This window comes from Xenopus tropicalis, chromosome 2 (assembly GCF_000004195.4).
Source record: "Xenopus tropicalis strain Nigerian chromosome 2, UCB_Xtro_10.0, whole genome shotgun sequence".
Taxonomy (NCBI): Eukaryota; Metazoa; Chordata; class Amphibia; order Anura; family Pipidae; genus Xenopus; species Xenopus tropicalis.
Genome location: NC_030678.2, coordinates 177,176,947 through 177,194,059, shown reverse-complemented (window position 1 = coordinate 177,194,059; position 17,113 = coordinate 177,176,947). Strand labels below are relative to the sequence as shown.

The 17,113-nt window shown below is 45.5% G+C and overlaps 1 protein-coding gene across 4 annotated transcripts in view; it reads left to right on the top strand.

Moving 5' to 3' along the window:
* The window catches only part of arap1 (ArfGAP with RhoGAP domain, ankyrin repeat and PH domain 1), a 73,480-nt gene extending 61,291 nt beyond the window's left edge, over positions 1-12,189 (top strand). For 2 of the 4 annotated variants that reach the window (XM_031897396.1, XM_031897395.1), the window contains 6 exons: positions 2,124-2,206; positions 4,775-4,825; positions 7,021-7,084; positions 9,146-9,298; positions 9,527-9,565; positions 11,010-12,189. In XM_031897396.1, the coding sequence (XP_031753256.1) occupies positions 2,124-2,206; positions 4,775-4,825; positions 7,021-7,084; positions 9,146-9,298; positions 9,527-9,544 (369 nt within the window). In that variant the 3' untranslated portion in view covers positions 9,545-9,565; positions 11,010-12,189. The remainder of the gene's footprint in view (positions 1-2,123; positions 2,207-4,774; positions 4,826-7,020; positions 7,085-9,145; positions 9,299-9,526; positions 9,566-11,009) is intronic. The other 2 variants (XM_031897398.1, XM_031897397.1) reach the window with 1 other exon arrangement.
* Positions 12,190-17,113: the final 4,924 nt, after the last annotated feature.

Genomic DNA, 17,113 nt, shown 5'->3' with positions numbered 1-17,113 from the left:
TTGTCAATTCCTGGTTGCTAGGGTCAGTGGGACCCTAGCAACCAGATAGCAGTTTTAAAATTGAAATAGGAAGACCAGCTACAAATTGCTTTGGAATACCACTGTGTATGGCTTGGTCTTGTTTTGATTAACTTCCCCTTTAATGTGACTAATAGATGAGATGGGAAATCGTCTGCTATTAACCTCACATTTTTCTCCTGCTGCAAACAACTCGGCCCTGCTGTGGGGACCAATGGGCCCAGTATAACACTGGGTGACATTATTCAGCTGATTGCTGAATCCTCGGAGGAAAGGAAGTCAAAATGTATAATGGTCTCTTCCGGAACCAATGGAATACGAGCAGCTCTGCGTATTTTTGTTTGTGATATTAAAGGGGAAGTTCACCTTCAGATGAAACATTTGTGTGCTATATTAGCTATTGTCTTTGTTTCTTTTGTTCAGTAGCCCTTGTCTTGGAGTTTTAACTGCTTTCTGGTTGCTTGGACTTACTTACCATAGCAACCAGGCAACAGATTGGGAGTCAGAATGAAAAATAAATAGTTAAGGGACTGAATAGAAAGATAAAAACAATAAATGAGGAAATCTATTGGTTGCTGGGGGTCGGTGACCTGATAACAACATGGAAAGAATAGAAACACTAATAGTCCAAAAACCATTAAAAATAAACAAGGACCAGTTTCTAAACACTAAAAGAAGGCGAACTCCCTCTGTATAACATGACTCAGTGGGGCTCATTGGCAATTACAGTACAGGTATGGGACCTGTTATCCAGATTGCTCGGGACCTGGGTTTTTCCAGATAAGGGGTCTTTCTGTAATTCAGACCTCCTAGCTTGTCTACTGAAAAAAATATTTAAACAGTAATTAAACCCAATAGGGCTGTTCTGCCCCCAATAAGGGGTAATTATATCTTAGTTGGGATCAAGTACAGGTACTGTTTTATTATTACAGAGAAAAGGGAATCATTTAACCATTAAATAAACCCAATAGGGCTGTTCTGCCCCAATAAGGGGTAATTATATCTTAGTTGGGATCAAGTACAGGTACTGTTTTATTATTACAGAGAAAAGGGAATCATTTAACCATTAAATAAACCCAATAGGGCTGTTCTGCCCCCAATAAGGGGTAATTATATCTTAGTTGGGATCAAGTACAGGTACTGTTTTATTATTACAGAGAAAAGGGAATCATTTAACCATGAAATAAACCCAATAGGGCTGTTCTGCCCCAATAAGGGGTAATTATATCTTAGTTGGGATCAAGTACAGGTACTGTTTTATTATTACAGAGAAAAGGGAATCATTTAACCATGAAATAAACCCAATAGGGCTGTTCTGCCCCAATAAGGGGTAATTATATCTTAGTTGGGATCAAGTACAGGTACTGTTTTATTATTACAGAGAAAAGGGAATCATTTAACCATGAAATAAACCCAATAGGGCTGTTCTGCCCCAATAAGGGGTAATTATATCTTAGTTGGGATCAAGTACAGGTACTGTTTTATTATTACAGAGAAAAGGGAATCATTTAACCATTAAATAAACCCAATAGGGCTGTTCTGCCCCAATAAGGGGTAATTATATCTTAGTTGGGATCAAGTACAGGTACTGTTTTATTATTACAGAGAAAAGGGAATCATTTAACCATTAAATAAACCCAATAGGGCTGTTCTGCCCCAATAAGGGGTAATTATATCTTAGTTGGGATCAAGTACAGGTACTGTTTTATTATTACAGAGAAAAGGGAATCATTTAACCATGAAATAAACCCAATAGGGCTGTTCTGCCCCCAATAAGGGGTAATTATATCTTAGTTGGGATCAAGTACAGGTAATGTTTTATTATTACAGAGAAAAAGGAAATAATTTTTAAAAATGTGAATTATTACCTTTCCGTAATTTGGAACATGGGTTTCTGGATAAGGGGTCCAATACCTGTACCAGCAAACTGTCTATAAAAATCCAGCACAGGCTGCAGCAGGAATTTCAATAAGTCACCAATGAGCCGCTATGCATGAAGATTTTATATGTGAGTTGTTTAAAAATGGATAAACATAAAGGCAATTGGTACAGCCCTGTCTGTCTGTCTCGCAGGCCCGTAACGCTCTCTATTTTCCCTGTCACAGAGTCACCGGGCGGAGAAGGAGTGGCCAGTGAAGAACCTCACTATTTATTTGGGTATCAAGAAGAAAATCCGTCCCCCCACCAGGTAGGGGCTGGGGCTGCAGTGAAACCCGTGCTGTGCGGTCTCTCCACTAGAGGGCGACAGAGACTGCTCTAATGGCCTGAGCTCTCGCTGTCAGCCAGGCGATCTGCTCTCTCACTAAGCAGCAGAATTGTCTTAAAAATGAACTTTTCTGCATCAATATTGTGTGTATAAGCTGCTCGCTGCCCCCACTGCTTGTAATCACTACCACCATTCCTTCTGATGGGTGTCTCTCGGGCCGAGCACCCACAGGGACCCCCTGTATTTGTATGGGACCCCCTGTATTTGTATGGGACCCCCTGTATTTGTATGGGACCCCCTGTATTTGTATGGGACTCCCTGTATTTGTATGGGACCCCTGTATTTGTATGGGACCCCTTGTATCTGTATTGGACCCCCTGTATTTGTATGGGACCCCCTGTATCTGTATTGGACCCCCTGTATTTGTATGGGACCCCCTGTATCTGTATTGGACCCCCTGTATTTGTATGGGACCCCTGTATTTGTATGGGACCCCCTGTATTTGTATGGGACCCCCTGTATCTGTATGGGACCCCCTGTATTTGTATGGGACCCCCTGTATGTGTATGGGACCCCCTGTATTTGTATGAGGCCACTGTATTTGTATGGGACCCCCTGTATTTGTATGGGACCCCCCGTATTTGTATGGGACCCCCCCGTATTTGTATGGGACCCCTGTATTTGTATGGGACCTCCTGTATTTGTATGGGACCCCCTGTATTTGTATGGGACCCCCTGTATTTGTATGGGACCCCCTGTATTTGTATGGGACCCCCTGTATTTGTATGGGACCCCCCGTATTTGTATGGGACCCCCCATATTTGTATGGGACCCCCTGTATTTGTATGGGACCCCCGTATTTGTATGGGACCCCTGTAATTTGTATGGGACCCCTGTATCCGTATGGGACCCCCTGTATCTGTATGGGACCCCCTGTATTTGTATGGGACCCCCTGTATCTGTATGGGACCCCCTGTATTTGTATGGGACCCCCTGTATCTGTATGGGACCCCCTGTATCTGTATGACACCCCCTATATCTGAATGGGACCCCCTGTAATTGTATGGGACCCCCCCGTATTTGTATGGGACCCCCCGTATTTGTATGGGACCCCCTGTATTTGTATGGGACCCCCTGTATGTGTATGGTTTCCCAGCTTTAAGTAAGCCTTCAGTATATTATAGACTGTCCTATTCTTAGCAACTTTGCAATTGGTCTTCATTATTTTTTTTTTTTTAAGGTTTTTGAATTATTTCTTGGGCACCTTCCCCAAATGGGGGTCACTGACCCCGGCAGTAATTCCATATCTTTATTTTCTACCCTGTCCTATTCATATTCCTGCCTCTTGTTCCAACCACTGCCTGGTCGCTGAGGTAAACAAGACCCTAGCAACCAGATAGCTGCTTGAAATCCAAATAACTAAAAACACAAAAAGAAATTAAAAAATGAAGACCAATTGCAAATTCAGAATATTACTCTCTTCATCGTACTAAAGGTTAATTAGAAGGTGGACGACCCCATGAAAAAGCACAATGCTATCAAGTCATATAAATGGGGTTTTTACCCCCCTGTGAGTCTGAGCCACATGGCGTCACCCTCTCAGGCTGCTTTCATTGGTCACTTTTCATGCTGGGGTCTTGGGGGGTGTGGCTTATTGTTCTCGATCGCACAAAGGGGGCCTGGGCTGCTTGCTGGATAGGCCTTATACGGCTCTGGGGCCTAAATTCTAATTACTGGTCCACAATTATTGTGCGTGGGTGCCAGTGCCACTATGGTGTGTGGGTCAGTCGGTGCCACCAGACGTGGCAGACTGGTATTTGCCCGCTAAAAGCAGGGGGCGGGGTCTCTTTTGGTCTCTATTATCAACATATAAAGTGAAACCCAGTATTAAATGTTCCAGAACTGGATTGTCCTATGGGCTGAGCTCTCTGTATCCTGGCAGTGCCAGTCTGCGTGGGCAGTCAGAAAGGCCAAATCCAAGCTCTTTGTCATGGAAACACTGCCAGTTGCTAAGACACAATCTGTATCCCCCCCCTCTGCCCCCTGCAAACTTCTCAGCGTGGCAAGGGTTAACTCTCGGCTTGCCCATTGGCTTTCATTAAGCTGATGAAACAGCCAATTAATTGCGCTGCCGATGGCGATGGCAGATAATGGACGGGCGCCTTTTTGTATAAAAACGACAATATAAAAACCCGATAGAAATGATCTTTTTTTTTTTTTATTTTCCTGCTTCCATGGCAACAAAATGTTTCCCAGACATTTCTAATCTTTATTTATCTGCCGTAACGAGGGGAGTTTTTTGGGGGGCGAAAGAAACACAGCCCATTGGTTTATTTTCCTCATTATATCCAATGAGCGAATGAATAAAGGGCAAGTAAACGGGGCCTATTGATATAATGGAATAGTAGTTACCCTCTGTCTATTGGGAAATATTGGATGTTTTTTTGGGGGGGTCCCCAATTTCTCAATCACAACAATATAGTTTCCCTTACGCTTCTAATGATTGGTCGATATGATTTGGAGTGTAAGGCGCCTCTGTATGTGTTACAGCTGGGGATTTACTGTCGTGTACAAGAATGAGAAGCAGGAGAAGACACAATGGTAAGAAAATGGTTCTATCTGTAATAAGAAGACTTCTCTCCTTATATCTGGGCTGTATGGCCTGACTCCCCCTGGCTGTACCTCAGGGAACTGCAGCCTATAATGTGAGGGGGTCAGAGGAGCAATAATAGGAAATATATTTCTTAGTATTTCTTTGTGCTTCCTGCTCCTGGGCTGCTCTCCTTCCCATGGTCGTGCTTAGTCTCAGCTGAGAAGATGGACAGAGGGGTTGGCGGACTGTAGGCAGATTCATGCTTTGACTTATTGCCATACTAATGAAAATAATGGGAAAACCCCCTTTGTATATTATCCAAGCTCCTCCTCCCTTGCCATGGGAAGAAATGCAGGCCTGGGGCAGTTAGTAGAAAGAATGTATGGCGGCTAGGACTATCTAGAACTGGCAGTTTTAAGCTCAGTCAGGGATGGATTGGGGTTTAGTGCAGTATCTCAGGGGGTCCATTTACTTGGATAAATGCAAGGAAATAACATAATAGCTAGTTATCAATGCAAGTGTGTTGGGGCCTCATTAAAGGGCATGTAAACCCTCCACACACAAGAATGTAATTTAAATACCCACCTCTCTGGTTGTTCAAAGGTTAATAATAGGCTGCAGTATCCCCTTAATCACTTAGGATTCCTTCTCCTCCTGTAACCCACTAACCCCCTCCCTACGTTGGCTGTTGGCTTCTGAGCATGCTCAGTTCTTCTCAGCTAAGATTACTAAACACTTCCTCCAGTCTAGCAGCCAATGGAGAGATGGCATTGCCGTTCCCATAGAAACTCAGCTCTAGCTGTCAGCTCCTGTATTTTTTCCCCTAACCTCCTCTCCTGAGCTCAGCTTAACCGTTACAGTGCCCATTCAAAGCAGCTTTTTTATCAAACTAAGTTCTGCCTGTGTAAGCCTGCATTCATTGCATGAACTTTACAGCGCAGATGAGCTGTTTGCAGATGGAAATGTCACTGATGATGTGTGAGGGAAAATGGCCGCTGGGTGAAAACTGATATTTGTTTTATTAGAATGTAAAGGTTTTGGCAAACAGAGGGGATATTTGCAGTACAAATAAATAAATACATTTAGGGGAATTTGTGTGTGGGGTGGGGGCAGTTTAGGGACTTAAGAAGGAGCTGGAGAGAGAGTGATTAAACCTGGAGAAAAAAATAGTACATTTTATTATACAGGTAAGGGATCAGTTATCCAGAAATCCATTTTTCTCTGTAATAATAAAACAGTACCTGTACTTGATCCCAACTAAGATATAATTACCCCTTATTGGGGCAGAACAGTCCTATTGGGTTTATTTAATGGTTAAATGATTCTCTTTTCTCTGTAATAATAAAACAGTACCTGTACTTGATCCCAACCAAGATATAATTACCCCTTATTGGGGGCAGAACAGCCCTATTGGGTTTATTTAATGGTTAAATGATTCCCTTTTCTCTGTAATAATAAAACAGTACCTGTACTTGATCCCAACTAAGATATAATTACCCCTTATTGGGGCAGAACAGCCCTATTGGGTTTATTTCATGGTTAAATGATTCCCTTTTCTCTGTAATAATAAAACAGTACCTGTACTTGATCCCAACTAAGATATAATTACCCCTTATTGGGGCAGAACAGCCCTATTGGGTTTATTTCATGGTTAAATGATTCCCTTTTCTCTGTAATAATAAAACAGTACCTGTACTTGATCCCAACTAAGATATAATTACCCCTTATTGGGACAGAACAGCCCTATTGGGTTTATTTAATGGTTAAATGATTCCCTTTTCTCAGTAATAATAAAACAGTACCTGTACTTGATCCCAACTAAGATATAATTACCCCTTATTGGGGCAGAACAGCCCTATTGGGTTTATTTAATGGTTAAATGATTCCCTTTTCTCAGTAATAATAAAACAGTACCTGTACTTGATCCCAACTAAGATATAATTGCCCCTTATTGGGGCAGAACAGCCCTATTGGGTTTAATTGATATTTAAATGATTTGTAAGTAGACTTAAGGTATGGGGATCCAAATTAAGAAAAGATCCCTTATCTGGAAAACCCCAGGTCCCAAGCAATGTGGATAACAGGTCCCGTACCTGTATAACCTCAGGGCATAATATAATATAATATGATAGGGGTCTAGTTACCTGTAGCAACCAATCAGCAGGGGGCATACTGACCAGCTGACATTACGTTCCTATTGCAGGTACCTGAGCTTCGATACAGTGAGGGACATGAGGGAGTGGTTCGCTGCGTTCACTTTTGTTCAGGTAAATGGAAATTCACTTTCTTTTTCTATGAACAAACTGACATCCCCAGAATTCAGAACTTTGTAACCATCCAGTAATATATCACTTGTCATTTCTGAACTTGCGCCTCAGCCCAGTACCCAAAGCCCATTCCAACGTACCCACCAATAATCATGCCCTCCAGTGCTACTACCCTACTCTACTCGCCAGTACTACTCCCCTACTTACACTCATCAACCGGCCTTCCTTAACTCTATTCGCCAGTACTACTCCCCTCCTTACACTCATCAACCGGCCTTCCTTAACTCTACTCGCCAGTACTACTCCCCTCCTTACACTCATCAACCGACCTTCCTTAACTCTACTCGCCAGTACTACTCCCCTCCTTACACTCATCAACCGACCTTCCTTAACTCTATTCGCCAGTACTACTCCCCTCCTTACACTCATCAACCGGCCTTCCTTAACTCTACTCGCCAGTACTACTCCCCTCCTTACACTCATCAACCGGCCTTCCTTAACTCTACTCGCCAGTACTACTCCCTCCTTACACTCATCAACCGGCCTTCCTTAACTCTACTCGCCAGTACTACTCCCCTCCTTACACTCATCAACCGACCTTCCTTAACTCTATTCGCCAGTACTACTCCCCTCCTTACACTCATCAACCGGCCTTCCTTAACTCTACTCGCCAGTACTACTCCCCTCCTTACACTCATCAACCGACCTTCCTTAACTCTACTCGCCAGTACTACTCCCCTCCTTACACTCATCAACCGACCTTCCTTAACTCTATTCGCCAGTACTACTCCCCTCCTTACACTCATCAACCGGCCTTCCTTAACTCTACTCGCCAGTACTACTCCCCTCCTTACACTCATCAACCGACCTTCCTTAACTCTACTCGCCAGTACTACTCCCCTCCTTACACTCATCAACCGACCTTCCTTAACTCTACTCGCCAGTACTACTCCCCTCCTTACACTCATCAACCGGCCTTCCTTAACTCTACTCGCCAGTACTACTCCCCTCCTTACACTCATCAACCGGCCTTCCTTAACTCTACTCGCCAGTACTACTCCCCTCCTTACACTCATCAACCGGCCTTCCTTAACTCTATTCGCCAGTACTACTCCCCTCCTTACACTCATCAACCGGCCTTCCTTAACTCTATTCGCCAGTACTACTCCCCTACTTACACTCATCAACCGGCCTTCCTTAACTCTACTCGCCAGTACTACTCCCCTCCTTACACTCATCAACCGACCTTCCTTAACTCTACTCGCCAGTACTACTCCCCTCCTTACACTCATCAACCGACCTTCCTTAACTCTACTCGCCAGTACTACTCCCCTACTTACACTCATCAACCGACCTTCCTTAACTCTATTCGCCAGTACTACTCCCCTCCTTACACTCATCAACCGCCTTCCTTAACTCTACTCGCCAGTACTACTCCCCTCCTTACACTCATCAACCGACCTTCCTTAACTCTACTCGCCAGTACTACTCCCCTCCTTACACTCATCAACCGACCTTCCTTAACTCTATTCGCCAGTACTACTCCCCTCCTTACACTCATCAACCGGCCTTCCTTAACTCTACTCGCCAGTACTACTCCCCTCCTTACACTCATCAACCGACCTTCCTTAACTCTACTCGCCAGTACTACTCCCCTCCTTACACTCATCAACCGACCTTCCTTAACTCTACTCGCCAGTACTACTCCCCTCCTTACACTCATCAACCGGCCTTCCTTAACTCTACTCACCAGTACTACTCCCCTACCTGTTCCAATCATTGCCCATTGCCAGGCTTTGCTCCCCAGAGCTTCTGGGCTTGATGTCTCTCCCATTCCTTTTGGCTCAGTGGTTCCACTCTGGTGATTTTCACCAGTTCCTCCAGCTCTAACTCTCTCACTATGCTGTTCAGTGTCCAACTCATTGCCTGGGGCTGAGCAGAGACCCCCAAGTTCTCAGAGCTCCTCCCACCCAGTACTCCCACGTGCTATGGGTTTGTAGAACCATTGGGCCGTCTCATTGGGCCATTATTTACATGCAGTCCCTTTACTCTGTGTCCCAGCACGGCAGCCTGTGGCCACATGAGAGCGACGTGGGCCGGCCCCCGAGGACCAGTATGGAGTCCAGACTGGGGAACATGTCCCTCATCCCTATACGGGGCAACGAGAATGAAATAAGGAGGAGCCTCTCACAATTAACCATAGACCCAGTGTCGGTGAGTAACCACACTCTGCCTGAGAGAGCAGGAGGGGTGGGAAATATACCCGGGGCATGGGGGGGGGGGGGCGTGTTTGGGCAGGAGGGGGGCAGATGTTTTAGCATTATTCCATATAACATGGGGGGGGTATTGTCCCAGGGAGGAGTCTGAAACTCTCGCAGGTACTGGTTTCCCTGTACGTCTTAAAGGGAAAGTAAACTCACTGAATTTGTTTCTTCTTTTCAGCTTCTTGGTAGAGTATGAGGCCGGTGGGAGGAGTCAAAGGTAAATATTCTTATTCTAATCCCAGTCTTTTCCATTGGTACTTGTACTATAGGGAACTCTGAGTATCACTCATGTATTATAAGGGATAATGTACCCCCTACTGTAAATGATAAGGATATTAGCAGTCACTGAGGGGTTCTGTGCCCCCCATATAAAGGCACAAGGCTGCAGGCTGAGTTATACAGGGAACTCTGAGTATCACTCATGTATTATAAGGGATAATGTACCCCCTACTGTAAATGATAAGGATATTAGCAGTCACTGAGGGGTTCTGTGCCCCCCATATAAAGGCACAAGGCTGCAGGCTGAGTTATACAGGGAACTCTGAGTATCACTCATGTATTATAAGGGATAATGTACCCCCTACTGTAAATGATAAGGATATTAGCAGTCACTGAGGGGTTCTGTGCCCCCCATATAAAGGCACAAGGCTGCAGGCTGAGTTATACAGGGAACTCTGAGTATCACTCATGTATTATAAGGGATAATGTACCCCCTACTGTAAATGATAAGGATATTAGCAGTCACTGAGGGGTTCTGTGCCCATATAAAGGCACAAGGCTGCAGGCTGAGTTATACAGGGAACTCTGAGTATCACTCATGTATTATAAGGGATAATGTACCCCCTACTGTAAATGATAAGGATATTAGCAGTCACTGAGGGGTTCTGTGCCCCCCATATAAAGGCACAAGGCTGCAGGCTGAGTTATACAGGGAACTCTGAGTATCACTCATGTATTATAAGGGATAATGTACCCCCTACTGTAAATGATAAGGATATTAGCAGTCACTGAGGGGTTCTGTGCCCCCCATATAAAGGCACAAGGCTGCAGGCTGAGTTATACAGGGAACTCTGAGTATCACTCATGTATTATAAGGGATAATGTACCCCCTACTGTAAATGATAAGGATATTAGCAGTCACTGAGGGGTTCTGTGCCCCCCATATAAAGGCACAAGGCTGCAGGCTGAGTTATACAGGGAACTCTGAGTATCACTCATGTATTATAAGGGATAATGTACCCCCTACTGTAAATGATAAGGATATTAGCAGTCACTGAGGGGTTCTGTGCCCCCCATATAAAGGCACAAGGCTGCAGGCTGAGTTATACAGGGAACTCTGAGTATCACTCATGTATTATAAGGGATAATGTACCCCCTACTGTAAATGATAAGGATATTAGCAGTCACTGAGGGGTTCTGTGCCCATATAAAGGCACAAGGCTGCAGGCTGAGTTATACAGGGAACTCTGAGTATCACTCATGTATTATAAGGGATAATGTACCCCCTACTGTAAATGATAAGGATATTATAAGTAATTCAAGGGAAACAAAGGCATATATAAATGTCTCTATAACAATTTTCATAATATTGGGCAAAGGACCTCCCATTCCTATTTAATATTTGTGTTTTCCCCTATTAAACCGATTCTTCCCATTCTCAGGTCGGACTTTCTGTACAGAGGAATGAGCCCCACAGGCAGAAGGAATAACGGACTCACTGGAGACTGTTGGACAGACGGTCTCTATCTCGGCATTAGAACCGGCCCTGTGTAAAGAACCTACAGAATCAAGTGTTTGAATCCATTTTGCACATTGAAGCCCCGCCCACTGTTGGACGCGTGTAACGGATCGTCTGCGGAACATTGTACATAAGTGACGCGATTCTGCGTTGGATTTGGGAAGACGATACGAAGGGACAGGTCATGTCTACTTGAAATCTACCTTGATCCCCCCGCGGAAGCCTCTCGGAATGTTCTGGGTCACGGCTCAATATAGCCATAGGGCTGAGGGCCAATCACCTTCATCTACTGCCCCCAAGGAGTGCTTCTGGGGGTGCCATAAAGCTATGAATGTTCCGCGGGGGCGTGGCCTGCTCTGCGTGGGCGGAAGTGCCTTATTTTCATGTTTTGTCATTGGGAGAATTTCTGGCAATTTCCGGCACAGGGAGGAGCCACATTTGCCGCAACTGCTCAGGACGTTTTTACCCGGCAGCGACTGCAGCGCGACTTTATCTTGTAAATGTCCCCCTTTCCTCAGTTTGTGCGTTTTTAATCACTTTTAACAGTTTTGGGGCTTCGATTGCGCCCCCCAAGGCCTCGACAACACGGCAAGTACCGCGTTCTGCTGTGGCTCCTAATGGAAGGAAATCTCGCTAGTTTCCCGGGTTTATTCCTTATTATTAACCCTTCCCTGTATGTCCAAGGGGGCAGGGCACGCCTAACACAACCGAAGGGGAAGGTTGCCCTTTAAATTAACTTTGATTGTGTTGCAGGTAAAATGTGAGCACCTTTGTGATTGGCCTTCGGTTATTTTTATTTTATAATTCTACCTCTCTGAAAAGTAAAATCCTAATCTGGTTGCTAGGGTGTGTTTGCCTAGAGACCAGGTAACTGTATACATTCCAAACTGTTTGCCTGCCCTTGGACTGTAACTCCCAGCACCCTTCCCTCCTTCTGTGAAAGCTACGAGTTGTAGTGCAACAGCAGCAGCTGGAGGGGTGCAACTAGGGCCCCCCTGATTATGTAACCCCCCCCCCGGGAATTGTATTTTCTTACTAAACGCTTATTTTGTACAGAGTCGCCCCTTGTGATAATGTAAATAATAAAAACTGGTTGCACTTAAGCTCTTGTCTGTGATTGGCTTCCGCCGGGGTCCTTTAGGGCCACACATTCACCCCGGGGGTTAATAGAAATATTCAGAATATTCTGGTGCCTTTGGTTTGAGGGGGATGAGCTGCCGGAGCGACTGCTGCCGTTTGTAGCCACAGGCTGGTTTGTACAGAGTCAGATACAGCAGTGACCCCTTTAATCTTGTATTTAACAAACGCTTGGCCTTGGCCAGTGAACTGACACTTCGTTTCTCATAATAATCTTCAGAAATACCAGTAAAGCTTCTCCTTCTCTTCAGCGACTCCTCAAAGCGCTTTGTCCTCCCCTCTCTCTTATCTGCCCGGGGCCCCTCTCTCCCCTCTTTTATCTCTCTATCAGCCTCTCTCTCCGGCCTTCAGGCTCGGCGCCTTGATACTGTGCTGTCAGATATCATGTCCGACAGTGTGAGGAGCCATGAAAGCTTCCACGCATTGCTCTGTGGGATAGTAAGTGCCACACAGCTCCGCAACTGCCAACTCACTGATCTCTCATAGACTGAGAACGTCTATTCTGTATGGGAAGCGATGTCTAAAGGTCACATATATTCATTCGCACATGGAATCTCCTGGGGTAAGTGTAAAGGAACTGGCACAAATAAGCACTCACCCCAAATCCCCCCTAACTGGCATTCAGGCTGGGCCCCCTTAGCCCATAACAAGGTTACAGATATATAGAAACATTGGGGTAACAGTCACTCTGCTATAGTTCCAGAGGTACCCGGGGCACAAATAAGCACTCACCCCAAATCCCCCCCTAACTGGCCTTCAGGCTGGGCCCCTTAGCCCATAACAAGGTTACAGATATATAGAAACATTGGGGTAACAGTCACCCCGCTATAGTTCCAGGGGTACCCAGGGCACAAATAAGCACTCACCCCAAATCCCCCCCTAACTGGCCTTCAGGCTGGGCCCCCTTAGCCCATAACAAGGTTACAGATATATAGAAACATTGGGGTAACAGTCACCCCGCTATAGTTCCAGGGGTACCCAGGGCCCATATAAGCACTCACCCCAAATCCCCCCCCTAACTGGCCTTCAGGCTGGGCCCCCTTAGCCCATAACAAGGTTATAGATATATAGAAACATTGGGGTAACAGTCACCCCGCTATAGTTCCAGGGGTACCCAGGGCCCAAATAAGCACTCACCCCAAATCCCCCCTAACTGGCCTTCAGGCTGGGCCCCCTTAGCCCATAACAAGGTTATAGATATATAGAAACATTGGGGTAACAGTCACCCCGCTATAGTTCCAGGGGTACCCAGGGCACAAATAAGCACTCACCCAAATCCCCCCCTAACTGGCCTTCAGGCTGGGCCCCCTTAGCCCATAACAAGGTTACAGATATATAGAAACATTGGGGTAACAGTCACCCCGCTATAGTTCCAGGGGTACCCAGGGCACAAATAAGCACTCACCCCAAATCCCCCCTAACTGGCCTTCAGGCTGGGCCCCCTTAGCCCATAACAAGGTTATAGATATATAGAAACATTGGGGTAACAGTCACCCCGCTATAGTTCCAGGGGTACCCAGGGCACAAATAAGCACTCACCCCAAATCCCCCCCTAACTGGCCTTCAGGCTGGGCCCCCTTAGCCCATAACAAGGTTACAGATATATAGAAACATTGGGGTAACAGTCACCCTGCTATAGTTCCAGGGGTACCCAGGGCACAAATAAGCACTCACCCCAAATCCCCCCCTAACTGGCCTTCAGGCTGGGCCCCCTTAGCCCATAACAAGGTTACAGATATATAGAAACATTGGGGTAACAGTCACCCTGCTATAGTGCCCCTCCCTGTATTCCCTATAGAAGTGCCAGACGGGGGGGCCAGGCAGGCCGCTCAGAATAACTCGGGGTGCTGGGGTATTTATAGAGCCGCAGGGTCCCGGTGCTGCCCTGTTCCGCAGAACAAATCTCGTAGGAGGATGGATTCTAACTCTGATTCTTTAATGCACAAACTCGCCAGCACTCATTCTATTCATTGCCCCCATTTAGTATAACGTTCCCTACAGGGCAACTTGTAACTAAGGCTAAAAAAAGACCCATTTATCAGCTCCAACCCTTAAATCTTTTCTACCTACTGCAGCTTTTAGCTGATCTAGAATCAGAATGGGGTAGAAGTCATTTCTGATGTCCAAACATTAACTGGATCAGCACCAAATGAGCATTTAGCCAAGTAACCTTGTGTTTTCTCTCCTAAATAAAAGAACCCGCCCCTTCCTTGTACCTGTCTAATGTATCCGCCATTCCCACAGACTCAGGGGGGGATCCCACAACTTCCCAGCTCTCCATATATCATGGAACCTCCTTTCCTCTAATTTGATTGGCTCCCTCCTGTCTGCTGGGAGGATCTACTGGCAAGTAAAGCATCAGAGAGTTATTGTATGGCCCCCTTATATATTTATATATAGTGACCCCCCCCTTAACTGCCCCTTCCCCAGTGTAACCAATCCCAACTGGGCCAGCCTTTCCCCATAACTGAGCCCATTCCCTTTATCAGCTTAGTCGCTCTTCCCTGTACTTTCTCTATTTCATTACTGCCCCCCCTTATATATTTATATATAGTGACCCCCCCTTAACTGCCCCTTCCCCAGTGTAACCAATCCCAACTGGGCCAGCCTTTCCCCATAACTGAGCCCATTCCCTTTATCAGCTTAGTCGCTCTTCCCTGTACTTTCTCTATTTCATTACTGCCCCCCCTTATATATTTATATATAGTGACCCCCCCTTAACTGCCCCCCCCCCCCCCAGTGTAACCAATCCCAACTGGGCCAGCCTTTCCCCATAACTGAGCCCATTCCCTTTATCAGCTTAGTCGCTCTTCCCTGTACTTTCTCTATTTCATTACTGCCCCCCCTTATATATTTATATATAGTGACCCCCCCCTTAACTGCCCCTTCCCCAGTGTAACCAATCCCAACTGGGCCAGCCTTTCCCCATAACTGAGCCCATTCCCTTTATCAGCTTAGTCGCTCTTCTCTGTACTTTCTCTATTTCATTACTGCCCCCCCCCCTTATATATTTATATATAGTGATCCTACCCCCCCTTAACTGCCCAGACATTGGCGTTTATTGCCCACAAGTCCCCCCAGGTCTTTCTTGTTTCGTCTCCCTGGGTTAAAAGTGACTATAATAGTATAGGGATTATAAAGGTTTATAAAGGGCTAATGGGAATGTTCCCAGACTGGGCCCAGTGTTCACTCAGTTGTACTTACCCTTTATTGTAGTGGATTTCTGTTCATAAAACTGTTTGTGCCTAATTACTAGCTGCTAATTACGGGAAAATAAATAGTGATAAGAAACCAATTAGTGGAAACGAAAGCATAATTATAGTAAGTGACAGAAGTGGATATTCCGCCGGCACTACGCTCAGTTCTGCTCCAATAATCACCGGAATAATGGCGGCACCGCTCAGCCCACTGGGGCGGGGCAGGGCAGCAGTGGGGTCCCATGGGGATCCATTAAAACAGTTACAGTTCAGTAGAACCCTCTTGAACATTAAAGTGCCAGCACCCTAGAAGGCAGAGCAGGCTGGGTAATTATATATGGACCCACCCAGCTCACCGGGCAAGATGGCCATAGCGCAGGTACCCGGCCCAAATGCGCAGGGGTTCAATTTTCAGTTGAATATCATAGAACGGTCAGTTCTAAGCAACTTTTCAATTGGTCTTCATTATTTCTTTTTAATAGTTTTTTGTAGTTTTTCCTTCTTCTGCCTCTCTGCAGCTTTCACATGGGGGTCACTGACCCCGGCAGCCAAACCCTATTGCTCTGTGAGGCTCCAGTTTTATTGTTATTTTTTATTACTTTTCTTTCGTTTTTCTGTCCTCTCTTATAAATACATCAGTCTCTCATTCAAACCAATGCCTGGTTGTTAAGCTCATTTGGACCCTAGCAACCAGGTAATTGCTGAAAACCCAAACTGGAGAGCAAAAAGTGCAAAATAGTTCCAAAACTACAAATCATAAAAAATGAAGACCAATTGCAAATTGTCTCAGAATATCCCTCTCTACATCCCACTGAAAGTAAATTCCCTTTTAACGATCATTATGTAATTGCAAAATTACTAGTTGCCCCCATGCAGGGTAATTATATATATATATTCACATGCAGTCGCTGGCGCTGCGCACAGATACTATTTTTAATTCCTCCGTATTATTTCCTTTCTAATTATATTCACTGCTGTTCCCTGGAAATGTGACTCAGTAACATCCAGCGAGGAGTCGCCCAATGGCGCCGGGGGATGATCACATGGTCCCCAAATTGCTGCTGATTTCCCCCAAACTGCCACCGAATCTATTTGTATTTACTAAATATACCGCTAACGGCCGCCTCTCCCTTCCCTCATTACTGCAATTTTCTGTTCCCTTGAGTGATTCTGGTGCCAATCGGCAATTACTGCTCCTTATGCCCAGGGTTTTATTTCATAAGGATATTAGTCACAGGGAGCTCTGAGTATCACTCGTATATTATAAGGGATAATGTACCCCCTACTGTAAATGATAAGGATATTAGCAGTCACTGAGGGGTTCTGTGCCCCCATATAAAGGCACAAGGCTGCAGGCTGAGTTATACAGGGAACTCTGAGTATCACTCATGTATTATAAGGGATAATGTACCCCCTACTGTAAATGATAAGGATATTAGCAGTCACTGAGGGGTTCTGTGCCCCCCATATAAAGGCACAAGGCTGCAGGCTGAGTTATACAGGGAACTCTGAGTATCACTCATGTATTATAAGGGATAATGTACCCCCTACTGTAAATGATAAGGATATTAGCAGTCACTGAGGGGTTCTGTGCCCCCCATATAAAGGCACAAGGCTGCAGGCTGAGTTAAGCCCCAGTAATACCCCATACTCCCCAATGGGCGGTTTAAAGGAGCCAATCAGTTTCCCCATT